General features: G+C 34.7%; 1 protein-coding gene across 1 annotated transcript; it reads right to left on the bottom strand.

The window, feature by feature from the left end:
• Positions 1 to 15,355: 15,355 nt before the first annotated feature.
• LOC108461381 (3-oxo-Delta(4,5)-steroid 5-beta-reductase-like) lies at positions 15,356 to 16,957 on the bottom strand. Its single transcript, XM_017761217.2, has 2 exons — positions 16,819 to 16,957; positions 15,356 to 16,737 (listed from the first exon to the last, which is right to left on the bottom strand). The coding sequence occupies exons 1-2, from the start codon at positions 16,855 to 16,857 to the stop codon at positions 15,607 to 15,609; spliced, it is 1,170 nt and encodes a 389-aa protein (XP_017616706.1). The 5' UTR covers positions 16,858 to 16,957; the 3' UTR covers positions 15,356 to 15,606.
• Positions 16,958 to 18,455: the final 1,498 nt, after the last annotated feature.

Raw genomic sequence — 18,455 nt, forward strand, 5'->3', positions numbered from 1 at the left:
GTTGAATTATCAATGTGTAATTTTTTAAGAATTATGATAAAACATTATTGATGAGAATTATTTGAGTCAAATACTATTTACCTTGAAAGTTTCGAATTCATTATGTGTTACCTCGACTGTACCGTGTGGGAAGGCATTCAGTACCGTGAAGGGAGTTGCTCTTTCTGCATTAGGCTTTGAAATGACAACTCGAGGGTCCATTTTATCCAACAGTACCTGATCCTCAAACTTGAATTGATTGGTTCTATCCTTAAGCTCGACATGGTGTTACTTATGTTCTTGTTTGACATAGGTCCGCCTTTCGTCTAGTTCATCAATTTGCAGCTTTATTTCTTCATGGATTGTTCTAATGTTGTCACATGAACTAGAATGTGGCTCATTTGCACTTCTCGAAAGTGTTTCCTGCAAAGAGGGTCGGACTATATGATTAGTCTCATTAACCGGATTTACAAAGTCATTTTCATTCCTTGATATCTCAATCGAATCACGAGCCTGAAGAGTAATTGTTTCATCACCTGCACGAAGTGTGAGTTCACCTGTACCAACATTAATAATAGTCCTTGCAGTTGCTAAAAAAGGGCGTCCTAAAATTAAAGAAATGTTATTGTCCTCTTCCATATCTTAAACAACAAAGTCTACTGGGAATATGAATTTATCAATTTTTACTAGTACATCTTCAATGATACCCCTAGGAAATCTAATAGTTTTATCCGCTAGTTGAATACTCATCCTAGTTTGTTTGGATTTTCCAAGATCTTGTTGCTTAAACATTTTATAAGGCATGACGTTTATACTCGCCCCTAAATCAGCCAAAGCATTATCAACATTTAAACTACCAATTAAACAAGGAATAGTAAACTTCCTAGATCTTTTAATTTACTGGGTAGTTTATTCTGCAAAATGGTTGAGCAAACTACATTCAACTCCACTTGCGATCAATCATCTAACTTCCGTTTGTTTGCTAGAAGCTCTTTTAACAATTTCACTGAGTTGGGCATTTGCGAAAGAGCTTCAATGAACGGTAAGTTAATATGCAAATTTTTCAAAAGGTTAAGAAATTTACCGAATTGATCATCTGTGCGGTCTTTCTTTGTCGTATTGGGGTATGGCACACGCGATTTATATTCTCTACTTACCGATTTTTTTTTTTACTCTGGCCTTTGTCCACCTTATCTTGACTTACCACAATTTCTTGCTTTGGTTTCTATTCGGATTTAACTAACCTTTCTTCATTTCGAACCATAATTGCATGGAGTTGCTCTCTTGGGTTAGTTTCAGTATTGCTCGGCAAGCTACCTTGTGGTCTTTCTGAGATCAGCTTAGCAAGCTATCCTATTTGATTCTCGAGCCCTTGAATTGACGCTTGCTGATTTTTAAGCATTGTTTTGGTGTTTTAGAAATGTGTTTCTGACACCGAGATGAATTTCATCAACATCTCCTTAAGGTTCGGCTTCTTTTCCTGCTAGTTAGGTGGTTGAAAGCCTGGAGGGGGTAGTGGTCTTTGATTGCCTTAACCACCCCAAGAGAAATTGGGATGGTTCCTCCAACATGCATTGTAAGTATTACTATAGGGGTTATTTTGAGGTCTAGAATTGTTACCCATATAGTTGACTTGTTCGTTCATAGTGCTAGGGTCGTAGGCTAGGCATTCTGGATTATTCATTCCTCCTCCACTTGTGTCACATTGCATTACCGGATGTACCTGCATTGAAACACATAAACCATAAATCGTTTTATTTAAGAGCTTTACCTGGTTTGATAACATGGTGACCGTGTCGAGGTTGAAAACACTAGTGGCTTTTGTCGATTTTGTCCTCATGACTTGCCACTGATAATTATTCAATGTCATCTCTTCAATAAACTCATAAGCCTCCTCAGGTGTTTTATTCTTTATGGTATATTTTAATTCCATGCTTGGCATATTTTTGGATGATTTATGATGAGAATTAGTGAATTTGATACTCCTAATCCCTTAGATTCATATTTTTATACTTAGGAGAGCATTTGGGAGCAAAATGAGCGAAAAATGAGTCAAAATTGAAGTTTTCAGGATCCACACAGGCTGGGCACACGCCCATGTGTTCCATACAGGCAGGACACACGCCCATGTGCCAGCCCGTGTCGATATTGCTCCCTGTTTCCCAAACAAGCAAAAAAAGCCAATTTTTAGGGTTTTTGAGTATTCTAAAGTCTATATAAACACACTACAAGAAGATCTAAAGGAGGCACACAGAGTAGAAAATAGAAATTACTCGAAGGAAACCGTTGGAATCATCTCAGAAGTAGATCCACTTCAAGATTGAATATCTCCATTTCAATTTCTCTCGAAGTTTATTTGGGTTTTCTATGTCTTGTTGTTTTTCTAAATTTGATATGTATTCCTTTTACATTATAAACTGAACTCCCTAAATACCTAGATAGGATGAAACCCACAATGGATCTTATTATTTAATTATCTGAATTACATGATAAATGTTTGCTCTTGTTTTTAATTATGTGCTCTTAATCCTTGTTTTAATATTTTAAGGATATTAATTCAAGTTTGATGTGCTTATTCAGTAGAGCAAAAGTTCCTGTTTAAGAGTAGATCTAGTATAATTAAACGGAGTTGCATGCAATCCTAGAAATAGGGCAACATAAGTCTGCCAGATTAGAGTCAAATCTAATAGGGGAATTCATAGATCGAGTTAATGCGACGATAGGGGTTTTAATTAGAAAGAGATTTCAATTAATCAACCTAGAGTTAGTTGTTCTTAGTCTCAAAAGAGATATTAACATAATTTAGGGACTTCTACGGATCAATGCAAGTGAATAAATAGTTTGATTCAGAGTCAGAATAATAAGTGAAGACTAGGTGGATTCTTTCCTGGTTATTGTCCTCTTTATAAGTTTCCTTCAAGTATTTTTCCCAATTCGCTCTCTGTCGCGCTCATTAGCTAATTAGTTTAGTTAATTTTTAGATTTAAAAAATCCTTTTTTTTAGGCTAAATAATATAAAGATAATTAATACTAGTACTTTTAGTCCTTATGGATATGATATTCTGGACTCACCATAGCTATACTACCATTCGATAGGTGCGCTTGCCTTAGTCGTGATCGTATTCTAGTTTAGTGATTCAAAAAATGATCATCAGACGCGTGGGCTACACGGGCATGTGGGCCCACATGGGCATGACACACAGGCGTGTGAATTCTTGGGCCAGGCCATGTGGCCACACAGGTAAGGCCAATATGAGCGCATGGGCCATACGTGTAACACCCCTAACTTGTATTCGTCGTCGAAATAGGATAATGAGGTATTACCGATCAATACACATCATTTAATATACATATCTCATACAAATTCCATTCATACAAACATATTGTCCCTTTTAAGGGCCTACAAGGCCTTAAACATGTTTTAGAAGTGATTCGGGACTAAACCAATAACATATGAAATTTTTGGAAACTTAGAAAAATTTCAACATTTCATGTGTCACACGCCTATGTGAACCGGTCGTGTGCCTCACACGGTTAAAAGACACGTTCGTGTGGAAACAGGGCATACATACTGACTTGTATCACACGGCCGAGGACATGCCCGTGTGCCAAGCCATGTGAAAACTGAAGAGTATACTGACTTGGGTCACACGACCAACCACACATCCGTGTGTCTAGCCCGTGTGCCCTTCGAAGTAGCCACACATGCACGTGTGCTAGGCCGTGCCAAACATGTAGGGTATACTTTCTTATGCAACACGACCAAGTCACACGCTCGTATATGAGGCCGTGTGGAACATACTGACTTCAATTTAATTTCAACATCAGGGGACATACGGCTGTGTAACATGACTGAGTGCCATACACAGCTAAGACACACGCCTATGTCCCTGCCCGTATGGACAAAAATAGGCTATTTGCAAAGCCATTTTGCCACCATATTTTCAGAAGCATACACAAGTATAAATGACAACATTTCATAACCCATTAGGCAGCCATTGCATAACATTTCATGCACATAAATACCTATACAACTTAGCACTCAAATACCTAATTAACATTATGCATTATTCAATCATATGTCAACTACAGATCAATACATTATTTGCACATTTTCATTCCATCTATTTCTTGCCAAAACATACCATAATTGAATAGTTATACACAACCAAAACATAGTACCAAAATAAGCCAAATCACGTGGCTTAACTTATATACAAATTATACCAAAAACATAATTCTCAAGTAACCATAACTATCACCATTTAAACTAGCCTATACATTCCATATTTACAAATATCCACGAGTTCAAAAGTATCAATTAGCAATTGGATAGTGTGATGGGAAACTCCGACTTGTCCAAAACTAGTGAGCTACCAAACCTCTATAAAACATAGAAAAAGAAACAGAGTAAGCTTTATAGCTTAGTAAGCCTGTATCATTTAGAATTAAACTTACCATTTATACCAAATCAATACAAATAATTAAGGTAAACTCCATACAATTTCCAAATACCTAACACAAACTGTAACGGCCCAAATTCTAATGGTTTCGGAGCAGTAATTCGATATTACTAAATTCGCCAAATGAGTATAAAATATTATTCATTAAATGAAAATAAGTTAGTTGTGAAGTTAGGAAAATGATTGAAATGGTGAATAGTTTTTTATAATAAATACTAAGTACTTTAAAAGTGAAAACGAGGTATTGAGACCTCAAAATACTAAAACGAGCCATATATATTTTTATAAATATTTATGGAGTGTTAGTAAGTTAGTATTAAAGTTTCGTCAAGAAATTTTAAGGTTTCGGTAGTCAATTGGGTAAAAAAGACTAAATTGAATAAAGTGTAAATTTGTGAAATGTGATTAAATAGCTCTAGTAATAATTAAAGGAGGACTAAATAGGCAATTAAACACCTATTACTGGGCTGGACGGTATGTGTGTGCAGGAAATGTTGAAATTAGGTGTGAACAAGGGGTAAAATTGGAAAAGAAGTACAAATTGAATAGTTAAAAATTGGATGTAATTGGAAATCTAGAGATTTCTTCAATTTTCTTCATCCTCTTCAGCTAAAAACAGCCATTGAAGAAACCTTAGAGCTGGTTTTTCATATTTTTACTCCAGATAAGTTCAAATCTTGATTATTTCTTGAAATTTTTGTGTTGTTGAGACTTTGACAACTAGGTCCTATCATCTAATTCATTAGTTTTTGATTTCATGGTTGATTTTGAAAGTTTCCATGAATAAGTTCTGGAAGTTTATGATGATTTAGCATGGAATTAAAGCTTTAATTTGTTTATATGTTGATTTTATTGAAAGAATTATATAGAATGTGAATATTTGGGGACCTAATTGTAAAAGAGCTTGAAATTAGGGTTTTATGTGGAAATTATAAATTTCAATGGTTGTGAAGTAACTTAAAATGTCTAAGGAAAGTGTTAATTGAGAAGAAAAGGTATTATTGATGAATTAATTGGTCATGGACCAAATTGTGAAAGCTGTAAAATTTGGGGTAAAAGTGTAATTTTGAGAATTAAAGGGTATGAATTGTGAGACAAAATAAAATTGAAATGAATGCTAATTAATGAATGGTTTTGTAATTATAGATCAAGAAATTGAAGTGAATCGTGGAAAGAATAAAATAGTCGAATAATTTTCTCGAACTTCTACAACTATTGCGATTTAGCCCAGGTAAGTTCATGTGGCTAAATTTTAGTGATCATTGCTATTCTTATAAATTTATTAATGAGTTATACTATGTGATTATGATAAAACCATGAATAATGTAAAAATATGAAATTGAAGAAATGAACAAATTGAATGAAAATCGGATTGAGTACTTCTGTCTAGTGACAAACAATGATTGACGGAAAAATACCATGGTTGGACCATGGCAACAAGTGATAAGCGATATCCTTATAAGACCATAGCTGGGCTATGGCATCGAAAAACAAGTGAATAGTGATTTTCGTATAAGATCATAACTAGGCTATGGCTTCAGATTAAAGTGATACAAGCGATCTGTATAAGACCATAGCCGGGCTATGGTATCGGAGAATAGTGATAAGTGCTTCCATGTAAGACCATATCTGAGATATGGCATTGGTATGATATATGTCTCTTGTAAGATCATGGCTGGAACATGGCTTCGGAAAGTGAAACGTGATCATGTGGAAGTCTATAGTTTTACTATGGCAAAGTGAAGACGAAGTACTCAATTCCGTATAGTTTAATAATTTGAAAAAAGATGGTAAGCGATAAATGGGCCTAAAAGAATGAAGTTTAAGTGTGAATAATATTACGTGAAATTGATTTGATTTGTGAATGACAGGAGAAGTTAGTGAATTGTATAATTTACTAATGCATTGCCATATTTGGTAAGTTTACATTCTAAGCCTATGAACTTACTAAGCTTTCACAAGCTTACCTGAATGTGATTGATATGTCTTGTAGATTAACGTGGAGTTAGAGTATCGGATCATCACCAAGAATTATACTATCTAGTTGTTCTCTGGTTTTTTTGGGTTATTATCTTTTGATTTATATGGCATGTACAAGTATTTGGTTGGATAAAGTTATAAATGGTTAAAGTATGTAAAAGGGATGGCATATGTGTATGAAACTTATTTTAATGGTTAAGCAATAGTGTGTTAATATAAAATGCATATTATGGGCATAAATTGGTTGATTGGTTGGTTGTAATTTGTATATAATTGTGTTTAAGTACAGGTAATGGATGAAAGGGTGAGAAAAGTGGCCTAAAACGACCTATTTTCATCTACACGGTTAGACACGCAGGCGTGTGTCAAGGCCGTGTGTGACACACGGTAAGCCCAGGAGCGTGTGAAATGACCGTGTGTCCCCTGCATCCGTAAATATGAAGTCAGGATAGTACAAGTGCCAAAGACACGACCCTGTGTCTTGGTCGTGTGAAGGATACGGGTTTCAAGCATGGTCGTGTATCAAAATCATGTGAAAATGGCTTAAAAATGGTGAAAAACTAGTTTACCACATGGCCTAGCCACACGGGAGTGTGCCTAAGCCGTGTGCCCCTTTGATACTTAAGAAATTGCAAGTCAAAATTCCACACGGCCATGTCCCAGGCCACATGGGCTTGTGCCCCTATCTTCAAGATAAATTTCCAAAGGTGCCAGTTTAGTCTGGAACCACTTCCAAAGCATGTATTGGACCCCGTAGGCCTATATTAGGGACTTTATGGTGAAATTTGAAAAGTTTTGATTTGGAATGAAAATTTATGACTCGGTTTTGTATAAATGCTAGTGTATAAGTCCGGTAAAGCCTTGTAACCGTATTCTGATGACGGATACGGGTTAGGGGTGTTACACAAACATTCATCCATAGGTTAATCATATAACACATGAAATCATCCATTATCACAATTCAATACTCAATATATATTCTATTCAACATTTCATTCTCAATCATATAATCAAAAATTCATTCAATAACAGTACTTATCTGTATAAATAGAATTTAAGCCCGTTGAACCCATTAGAACTTCAAAGGATACTCAGGTGATATACATCAGTATTCCGTCAATTCATTATCATTTTCGCTCTTTTGAGCCATGATTGGTAAGCTCCTCCTGAGCTAATGGACAGTAAGCTCATACGAGCTGAGAACAGTAAGCTCTTGCGAGCTGATATATCGGTAAGCTCATGCTAGCTCTGGTGAGTCCGCAACAAATGCAGGAGCTCAACCAAAACGGAACCTTAGTGACATGTCACTCGTATCCTACGAATTCATACGGTTCAAACGGGGCTCGGTAACCATCAGTCTATATCAATTAGGCACTCATAATCCAATTATAACAATTTCTCAATTATATACATACATTTCTAATAAATACAAGTAGTTAAAAGTTTGATTCTAATTATACAAACTTACCTCATATCGCTCGAATGGAAATTATCGTCTATTCGTCAATCTTTCTTTTTCCCCGGTCTAGTTCCAGTATTTGCTTATCTTGATCTATATTATAAAAAATTTAACCCATTCAATAATTAATCAATTCAATTAAGACCATATGTCCTATTTTTGGAAAATTACACATTTACCCCCAATGTTTTACATTTTTCACAATTTAGTCTCTAAGCTCAAAAAAATGAAATTCATTCAAATTTCATGAAACCCAAGCCTAGATGAACTTATTATACAATACTAGCAGCCCATGTATTTCATTATTTCACACTTTTAACCACATAATTTTACATTTTTACAAATTAATCCCTTTTTGACATTTTTGTCAAAAATCACTTAACAAAACATGTAAAACTATTATTAAACATTCATAATCTATCATCAATCATCAAATTACTCAAGAATTCAACAATGAAAACATGTTAAATCTTTAACAATTTCAAAATCTAATGTACGGGCTAGCTATAATACAAAGCAACGATCTCAAAAATATAAAAATCATTAAAAACTAAGCTAAAACTGTACCTTAATCTTGCTTCGAAAGTGACCAAATGAAAACCAAAAGAATAGCTTATTTTCTTTCTCAATTTCGGCAACAAGATGAAGAAAGATAAGTAAAAATTGATTTTGGTTTTATTTAATATAACTTATTAAACATATTACTAAATTAACCTTTAATAAAACCTTAATATAACATATAAGTCATGGACATAAATGTCCACTAACCTTAATCATGGTCTAATTTTAAAATAAGGACCTTTGATTTACTAAATCATAGCAACATTTAACTAATTGAACATGCATTTTACATGTTACGCGATTTAGACCTTTTTACCAAATTAAGCATTTAAACAGTAAAATTTCTTTACGAAACTTTCACACAGTAATTCTATCATGCTGTAAACTTTAATAAAGTAATAAAATAAATATTTTGACTTAAGATTTGTGGTCCCAAAACCACTGTTTCGATTTGACCTAAAAATGGGTTGTTACAATACGGGCGTGTGGGCCCACACGGGCATGTGGGCTCAAATTTCTAAAATTTCTTCGAAGGTTGCACAGGTCGTCCCAATTGACTGTGGGCTTACTGTAAGGTCGATAAGAGCTAACCAAACCCTAAAACTGTAGACCTGATAGATTGATAATCTGTTCTGAATATGACTATATCATAAATATCTGATTATTTTGATATTTGTTGTAACACCCCATACCCATAACCCACGTCGGAGCGGAATACGAGGCATTACCTAACTTGATCTCATGCACACAAACGTTCCCCAAGTTACCAAGACTCGGTCCAAATTAGAATTTTTTCAATTTCTACTTTAAACTTCTTATTATGGGCCTACAAGCCCTAAATTGACCATTGAAAACTATTCGGGATCAACCCAGGTCCTTAAACCATCCATAGAAAATTTGACTTTAAAACAGGGTACACGCCCGTGTAGAAGGGCAACACGTCTGTGTGGCCATTTCAACATGGTCGTGTTGATAGCCCGTATGGCTCACACGGCTTAAGCAATATAGGGACACGCTAATGTCCTCAACCCGTGTGGAATTCATTCTAAATGCACACCTACAGGGGTTTTCACACGACCTGGTACACGCCCGTGTCCTTGGCCTGTGTCATTTACATGGCCATGACACACCCGTGTCCTAGCCCGTATGCAAAAACATAGATATTCTATTTCTGACATTAGCATCCCCAAAATACCACACTGGCAAGGTACACGCTCGTGTGCTAGGTCGTGTCCATCACACGGCTGAGAAACACGGTCGTGTCTCTGCCTATGTGTTTACTATCATGTATACTGACTTGAAATTTTTACGTACAGAGGACACACGGCTGGACCACATGCCTATAGGGCAAACCGTGAGTCACATACGGCCTAGACACACGCCCGTGTATCTACCCGTGTGGACGATATAAGGCTATTTATGAAGATCAAAAAACTTACCTTGCATATATCAAAATGAATATTTGCCATCATTTAAAATGGAAAAAATTTCATTTAAGTCCTTTAAAATTTTTAAAATTTTAAATTGGTGAAAGTAAAATTACATTTTGGCCCACTTTAAAAATGATAAATTTTGATTTAATCTTTTAAAAGTTATAAAGATATAAGCTATTAAAATGGTGAAATTGTATTTATTATCTTAAAAATTACAATTTAATTTCGACCCCCTAAAAAATTTTCTGGTTTCATACCTGTGAGTCATACATGGTTTTTGTGCACAAACAATATCAAGAGTTGCGTCCAGTAGGAAAACCTTATTCACCAATGTTTATGACAAATGTTATTTTTCAGTGCAAATAATTTTCTAATGAGTTCTTCATTTTTGTTGCTACACTACAAATATTTCGTGGTCACTAATTATAAATCGATTCATACATGGCTTTTGTGTAAATAATTTTCAAATGTGTTGTCATTTTTACAACTATCAAAGGTCGATTCCTTCTAAATGACTCGTCAATAACAATTAATTATGATGAAAACAAAACTAAAATCAAAGAAGTTTCTTGTAACACCCCAACCCCGGCCTAGACATTATGGCCGAATCCGAAGATGTCACAAAGAATGGATTTTGAAAACAAGTTGATTCCATTAACTAATCACTAATAAAACTCACATTCCTTCATGTTTATTACAGAAAACATTATTTCAACAATTCATTTGCCAAAAAACTTATTACAGCGGAAGTTAAACAAAACCAGAACCTGTTAGAAATCAATATCTTATTTGTAGAAAACCTCTTTTTGGCATAAAATTCATTTCCGTAAAATATTTTATCAAGCCTGGAACATATCGAGCATATCAAACCAATTCAAGTTAAAAACCAAAACAGTCCAAAGAGTCTCAAAAAATACAACTCTCTGAATTATATCCCAAATGATTAAATAAACCACATATTAATAGTTCTAAACAATTTTACGGAAAAGTGGTCACCGCTGAATCCTTGTTGCACCGATCTGCCTAAGACTGTTGATTACCTGACAATACAGACAAATAGATATGAGTTTACGTAAACTTAGTGTGTAACCTAGCAGAATTAAGCATGCAATCATACAAAATCATATACACAGTCAGAAATAAATACAAATATAGATTTGGGCTCCGGGCCATTTTAGATATAGATATTGCAAGCAGAATCAGACAATCAGAATCTTACCCCTATCCTCTACACACCATCTCTGACCATCCCAACACACCATAACCATCCGCTTATCCTTACACACTAGGTTGTACTATTACGACACATATCAAATTGTGAGACTACAAGGGGTGCCCTTGTCGATTAGCTGAATTGTACGTTTTCGAAATTGTGAGACTACACGGGGTGCCATTGTTGATTGTTTCAGATAGGGACCCGAGATTTACCTCGAGGTTTTGGAAAAAGTTATAAGAGGCACTGGGAACAAAGTGGAGTTTTAGCATGACATTTCACCTGCAAACTGACGACCAGTCGGAAAGAGTGATCTAGATTTTAGAAGACATGTTGCAGTGTTGTGTTCTTGAGTTTCAAGGCAGTTGGGAAAGGTACTTTCCATTGGTTAAATTTGCCTACAACAATAATTATTAGTTAAGTTTGAAGATGGCGCCTTATGAGGCTTTGTGTGGGCGAAAGTGTCGAACGCCCTTTTATTGGACTGAGCTCAGAGAGAGTCAGATTCACGGGGTCGATTTAATCAAAGAGACTGAAGAGAAATTTAAAGTGATTCGTGACTGCTTGAAGGCCGTCTGAGATAGATAGAAATCCTACGTGGATTTGAAATGAAAGGAAATTGAATTTCAAGTCGGTGATAAGGTATTTTTGAAAGTATCCCCATGGAGGAAAGTCCTGAGATTTGGTAGAAGAGGCAAGTTGAGTCCTCATTTCATAAGACCTTATAAGGTCATCGAGAGAGTAGAACCTGTTGCCTATCGATTGAATTTGCCACCAGAGTTGGAAAAGATTCACGATGTGTTTCATATGTCCATGCTACACCGATATAGATCAGACCCCTCGCATGTAATTACGCTAGAAGAGGTTGAGATTCATCCGGACATGACTTATGGCAAAGAGCGGGTCAAGATTTTGGCTCGAGAAGTCAAACAGTTGAGGAATAAGAGTATAGCACTCGTGAAAGTTTTGTAGCATAGACATGGAGTTGAGGAAGCCACCTGAGAACTCGAGGAGACTATGAGAGATCAGTACCCAAACTTATTCGCCGGTAAGATTTTCGGGGATGAAAATCCCTAAGGGAGGAGAAATGTAACAGCTCGATTTAAGGCCTAGTCGAAATAGTGGTCCTGAGACCACAAATTTTAGAGTCGAATAAATTATTTTATAATTATTTAGATGTTTTAGCATGTTTTTAAGAATGCATGAAAAATTTGGTGAAGTAATTTTAACATTTGTGAGCCTAATTGCGAAAAAAGACTAAATCGCATAAAGTGCAAAAGTCCTGAATTGATAGCTAAAGGTGTCAAATAGCAAGGGAATAAATATTGAGGGCCTTTAAAGGGCAATTAGATCCTTAGAGAGGGTGGCCGGCCATAGGGGACAATGAGTTGAAATTTTTCAATATTAGGTAATTGATTTTTGACTTTTTGACTAAAGTAGAAATATAATAATCAAAGGATGATATCATCTCTTTCACCTCTTCTTCTTCACTAATTTTACCAGCAAAAATAAGGCTTTTGGGAGCTTGAAATTTCAGCTACTTAGTTGACTCACAAGTAAGTGATTTTCCTACCCTTTGTTGATGATTTTTGCATTTTTGAGACTCTTGAAGCATGAGCTTTCAAATGAGGGTACTATTTTGCAAAATGATTAAGAGTGTAGGGTTTTGCCATGAAAGGATTTTTAATTTTTTCTCAGTTTTTATGGAAGAAAATAAGTCTTGGGTGTGTTATAAACAACTTTTGTGAAATGTGTTAGCATGAAAACACCTAAAAGGACCATTTTGCATAAGTTGTAAAATAAAATATATATGTGTAAAGTAGTGGGAATTTGGAGTTGCTATAAGAGTAGAAAGGGTTCGGCTAGGCTTAAGATGCGAAGAAATTCGATAAAAATTGATTTTCGAGCCTAGGGGCAAAATGGTCATTTTGTCAAAGTCTAGAGGCAAAATGGTCGTTTTACCAAAGAAATGAATTTTCAATTGCCTAATTTTAATTAGTGACTAAATAAGTACATTTTTCTATTATAGATCAAGAAATACCAAATCCGAACCTAGACCGGGGGAAAGCCAAGCAAATCGACTAAATCGACTAGTCGCCACATCTTGTAATCCGAGGTAAGTTGTATGTAAATAGTATAACTACATTAATAATGTATGTATTTGAATTTTATTGAAATTATTATAGCATAAATTTCTTAATTTTTGAAATGAGAAAATGTGGTAAGAATAGAGATAGTAGAATTCCCGATTGAACCTTAGGAAATAAATCGGATATTCATGCCATGACGTTTAGGTCACTTGTGTGAGCTAGTGTAAGACATGCCTGGGACATGCATCGGCTACATTATGAGAGCCAGCGTAAGACCATATCTGGGACATGGCATCGGCATTGAGACGAGTGCTAGTGTAAGACATTCTGGGATATGCATCGGCCTCGAGATGTAAGCCAGTGTAAGACATGTCTGGGACATGCATCAGCTACGAGATGTGTTAGTGTAAGACCATGTCTGGGACATGGCATCGACACAGATATGCTAGAACTTGTGTAAGACCATGTCTGGGATATGACATTGGCACCTGACCCCATTTTTGAGGCTAAATGAGTATCCGATAATGTTCCAAATGGTTCAACTGTGAAAGTATGAATTCAAGTTAACAAGAAAAGTATAACCGTGTTGTGAGTGGCACAGATACCTATATGGTATGTATGAAATGTGAGCTCAATATATGAAGTGTATTGAATATTGATGAGTAAGTTTTGTTTATGCCACTTGTGTATTATGATACTTGTTGATGAATGGTAAAGTTATGTTGTATATTTATTTATGTGCAACATGCTAAGCTTTATGCTTACTCCCTTCCCTTTTTCATTTTCTTATAGTGCTGCCTATCTAGCTCAAGGACCAAAAGAAGTTGGTAGTTGACATAGTGTAATATTATGAAAATGAAAAATAAAGTTTATATGTATATTTTTGTCAGAAGCTCAAGTTAATATTTTTATTTAAATTTTTTCACTTTTAAAATGAGTTTTTGAATTTGAATGAGTAACCCGATTTATAATATAGATGCTTCACTTGTTCGACTAAATCATTGAACCACCCAACAAGGACTACAAACAACACTAGGATTACCTGCAATAAGTATCATTGAACCACCCAACAAGGACTACAAACAACACTAGGACTACCTGCAATAAGTTTTTGAATCCACGCGCTAAAAAAACAAGTGAAAGTGGATTGTTGATTTTTGAGTCTGAATATGTTTGAATGATTCAAAGTGATGAATACATAAAGTTACTGATATAACTTTATGAAGTATTTAAAACATAGAGGACCGATAAAGAATTTTTAATTTGCAAAAGGGTATCTCTGCAACATCAGAATACGCAGAGGGATCTTTATTGCTATTTACCCAGCCGCCAATAGCATAAAAGAAAATTTTGTTTCCTTTTATTTCATTTTAGTGTGTTATTTTTGGATATTTGTAATTTTTTACACAATCTCAGTTTTCTATTATTTAGATCTAATTATACAAAATTTCTATAGATCATGTAAGGTCTGAATATAAAGTATGTAATTTTTAAAAAAATATTAAATATTAAAGTTTTATTTCAAAAATCCGAGAAGAATCAATACTTTTTTACATTAAAAAAAAGATAATTTAAATTTAGAAATTTCACCCCTTAGAATAAAATATTGGATTCGCCTCTGCTACGAGACTCAGACCTTAATATTGTATGTGCACAAAAACCATATACAATTCTATTTGTAATTAGTGTCTACCAAATATTTTTAGTTGAGCTGCAAAAATGAAAAACTCATTAGAAAATTATTTGTACTAAAAAAATAACAACATTTGTCATAAACATTGGGGAAGAAGGTTTTTGTACCAAACACAACTTGTAATAATGTTTGTGGACATAGACTAATTATAAATTAAAATGGGCTTGATAAAAAATAAAACCCTTTTTTTAAATGAGTCAAGTTTTGAGTAAATTTTTTTATTATTCGGATTAGGTCTGAATTTGTCTAACAATTTTTTTTATTATTGTTGTTTTATTGTTGTTGACTATTGTTTTGTTGTAACTTTACTATTATAATATTACACTTTTATTGTTATTGTTTAAATATTAAATAATTTTTATTTTTTATTATTAATTTATATTTTAGACTAGACTAAATCCAAATCTGAGGTTAAAATTTTGAACCACTCGGCCATGAAGAGGTCTAATATCGAACTGATATGCAATAAATTTCCCGGCAGGGCTTTTGTCTAATGGAACAAGTTTTTATTGTATAATTCAAAGATTAAAATAGGATAAAATACGACGCATCATAAACAAATACAGGGAGACCGCATTTTCACAAATACAACATTTGAAGTTAAGTCAGTGCTTCTAACATCTTACGGTTCCACGCCACTGCCATTAATAGCTGACCTTATGTGCTTATTTTACAACAACAGAAATTTCATCTGAAAAACCCAGGAGACAACTTGGAACAAGAGATTGAATGAGATCAAGGCACAATCTTGTAAGCCTTCATCTTATCAATCCAAGTAACAAACGAATTCTGGGAATTCCTAAACCCCAAAAACCCATGCTCCTTGCTCTTATTCGTATTGAGTAGCGGCGCTTCCGCCAAAAAAGCCAGATCTGCAAACCACCAATTTCCCACCTCCTCCAAACTCGTCTTCTGCAACTGCTCCTCCTTCACTATTTCTTCCCACACTCCTTCCTTCCCTTTCATCACCTCCTCCAACCCCCGATTCTCCCCTTCCACGAACCCATATTCTTCTATCCCAAATTGCTCTGCCAAAACGGTCCACAACTGCTTCCACTTGAAAACATCCCCATTAGTCACGTTAAAGGCTTCGTTTTTGGCGTACGGATCCACCGCCGCCCATATATGTTGCTCCGCAATCAAATCCGCATCCGAAGCTTCATAGTAACTGTTCCAAGCGGCTTTGCTCCCAGGAAAGTGTAACGGTTTGCTTTCGTGTTTGCAAATGGCGGCGTAAACGCAAAGACTTCCAACGAGGTTCATTAAACTGTAAGGCGAAAGCCCGAATATGACTGTGGGTCGGTGCACAGACCAGGTTAATCCTTCTTTTTTCTCGATTTCTTCAAAGAGGATGTCTTCTTGACGGTAGTAAAAATTGGGAGCGTTCAACCGCGGTAAATCTTCGGTGAAAGGCGGATCATGCAGTTGGATTTTACCAAACAACTCGAACGGTCCAAGATAATGTTTGGCTCCTGTTTGTAGACAGATGTGGCGGAGATTGGGTGCGTTTGGGATCACGGAACGCAAAACATTGCGGAGCATGGAACCGTTGATTTCACAATTCTCGGCTTCGGATGTTCGGTTGGTCCAGCTGACGTAGAAGATATGGGTGACGTCAGTAAGTTGAGAGAGCTTCGATTTGGTGTCATTTGGGTCGGATACATCGCATTGAATGTACTCTATTGGATGGTCGGCGTTCCAATTGGGTCTGGGCCGACGAGCCACCCCGTATACTTTCCATGGGCTGCCGGGGGTATCGGACAACGGTAGGATTTCAGCCAAGCTATTGCCGACTATGCCGGTGACTCCAATGACCAGCCCAACGCTCTTGAAGCTTTTTGGTGTTTCATCTTCCTCAAATTTCTTCTGCAAAAATTAAAACAAAAAAAATCAATTTCGTGAAGGGTAAACAGAAATCCAACAAGCCAAATGAAAAAGGAGAGTTGCCTTAGCAGCTCCGATAGCACCAGCCCACCACCAGCTCATTTTTCTTTCTTTAAACTAATTCAGATTAGATTTATGGGAGATGGAAATAAACTAAGGAGAGTTTTTGGATGTGCGAAAATTAAAAATAACGGTGAGTTAAGAAGATTAATTATTATAATTGTGAGGTAAAAAATTTTATTGCATCATAATTATCGCCTATTCACAGCATATTCAAAGGCATTTTAAATAGGAAACTTTAGTAAATATTTTTCTAAATTTATAATTAAAAATAATTAAAATAAAAAATCTTAAAATAACAGTGTTGTTATAACACTAAAAGGAAAATATGTGTGACTTCTCATATAAAATAATTGTAATTAATGTTATGCATTTTAATTGACATGAATGCATATTTTTAATTGTAATTATTTTATGATTTGAATTAATTTATTGGCAAAAGCCAACTTTGTTGTCAATTTATATTTATATTTTATAGCTAAAAACCACAAAATGGGGAAATAACGTATCAGTCAAAAATTATCAAAATTATGCTCCAAATTTGTTAAAATTATTACAGCTAATGCAAAGACTGGTAATTTTATTGTTAGAATAGATTTGATTTTAGGAAAAATTATAAAATAGTCATCTCATATTATATTTTAGTCACTTATATTTGAAATGTTACGTTTTAGTTACTTACGTTATCGTTTTGTTACAAAGTTAAACTTTATTACCTCTCTAACGGCAGTCCTACGTGACCATCCAAATAGGTTGTGAATGTCAATTTAGATGTCCTATATGGTAGTCTAAATTCAATTTATTTAATTAAAAACATCCCAGTAACTAGACATTCAAGTTAACATTTAAAATTTATTTAATTAAATTTAGGTGATATTATAAATATTTTAATTATAATAGAATTTAGTTTTTATGTTTATGAACTTGTTATAATAATTTAAGTTACAGAGAAATTTATTATTATAATATTTATTATAATATTTATGAATAATATTTTGGATAAGTTAACATTTCATTTCAACCATGAAAAAACAAGCAATAGAGTCAGAGAAAAAAGGAATTAACCTTGTTTGGGTTTCAAAATCTAGAAAAAAGAAATTTGGGGTTTCATTAAGCTTACATGATATGTTAAGTGATAAACCTGTTTATTGCAATATATAGTTAACTTTATTTAAATTGTTTAAGATTCAACATCTAGGGAAAAAATCTCATGTGCTAGTCTAATAGTAAGGGTGTTCATCAGTCCAGATGTGGTTTGAGTTTAAGTCACACTAATCGTATTGTTGTTAGAACTTTACCCTTCTTTTATAATTTACCAAAATTAATCTGAAAAAAAATATAAGATGAATGGTGAGAAAAGAAAGGACTGCTAAGTAATAGTTTATAAGTCAATGAACAGGAAAAGAAAATTACATGGACTTAAGAACGATAAACCGCATCGGAGCGGGATCATTGCTCCTTAGACCAAGAGAATCTGATTGATAGCAATAATGGGAACCTTTGGGTAGAAAGAAAAGCAAAGAAAAGCAAAGAAATGCAAAAGATCAAAATTTTGGAAACATTTACTTTTAAAGAATTTGACAACAACACAAGTTTTTAGAGTTTATTTTTGGAGAGTGAGTGCCAGCTAAGTCTAAGCT

The sequence above is a fragment of the Gossypium arboreum genome, chromosome 13, assembly GCF_025698485.1.
Source record: "Gossypium arboreum isolate Shixiya-1 chromosome 13, ASM2569848v2, whole genome shotgun sequence".
Lineage (NCBI taxonomy): Eukaryota > Viridiplantae > Streptophyta > Magnoliopsida > Malvales > Malvaceae > Gossypium > Gossypium arboreum.

Excerpts from the sequence above, each read along its gene's own strand:
- LOC108461381 (XM_017761217.2), bottom strand. The coding sequence starts at position 16,857 with ATGAGCTGGTGGTGGGCTGGTGCTATCGGAGCTGCTAAG. Across the intron at positions 16,738-16,818 it reads GTGCTATCGGAGCTGCTAAG|AAGAAATTTGAGGAAGATGA; the intron begins GCAACTCTCCTT and ends TAATTTTTGCAG.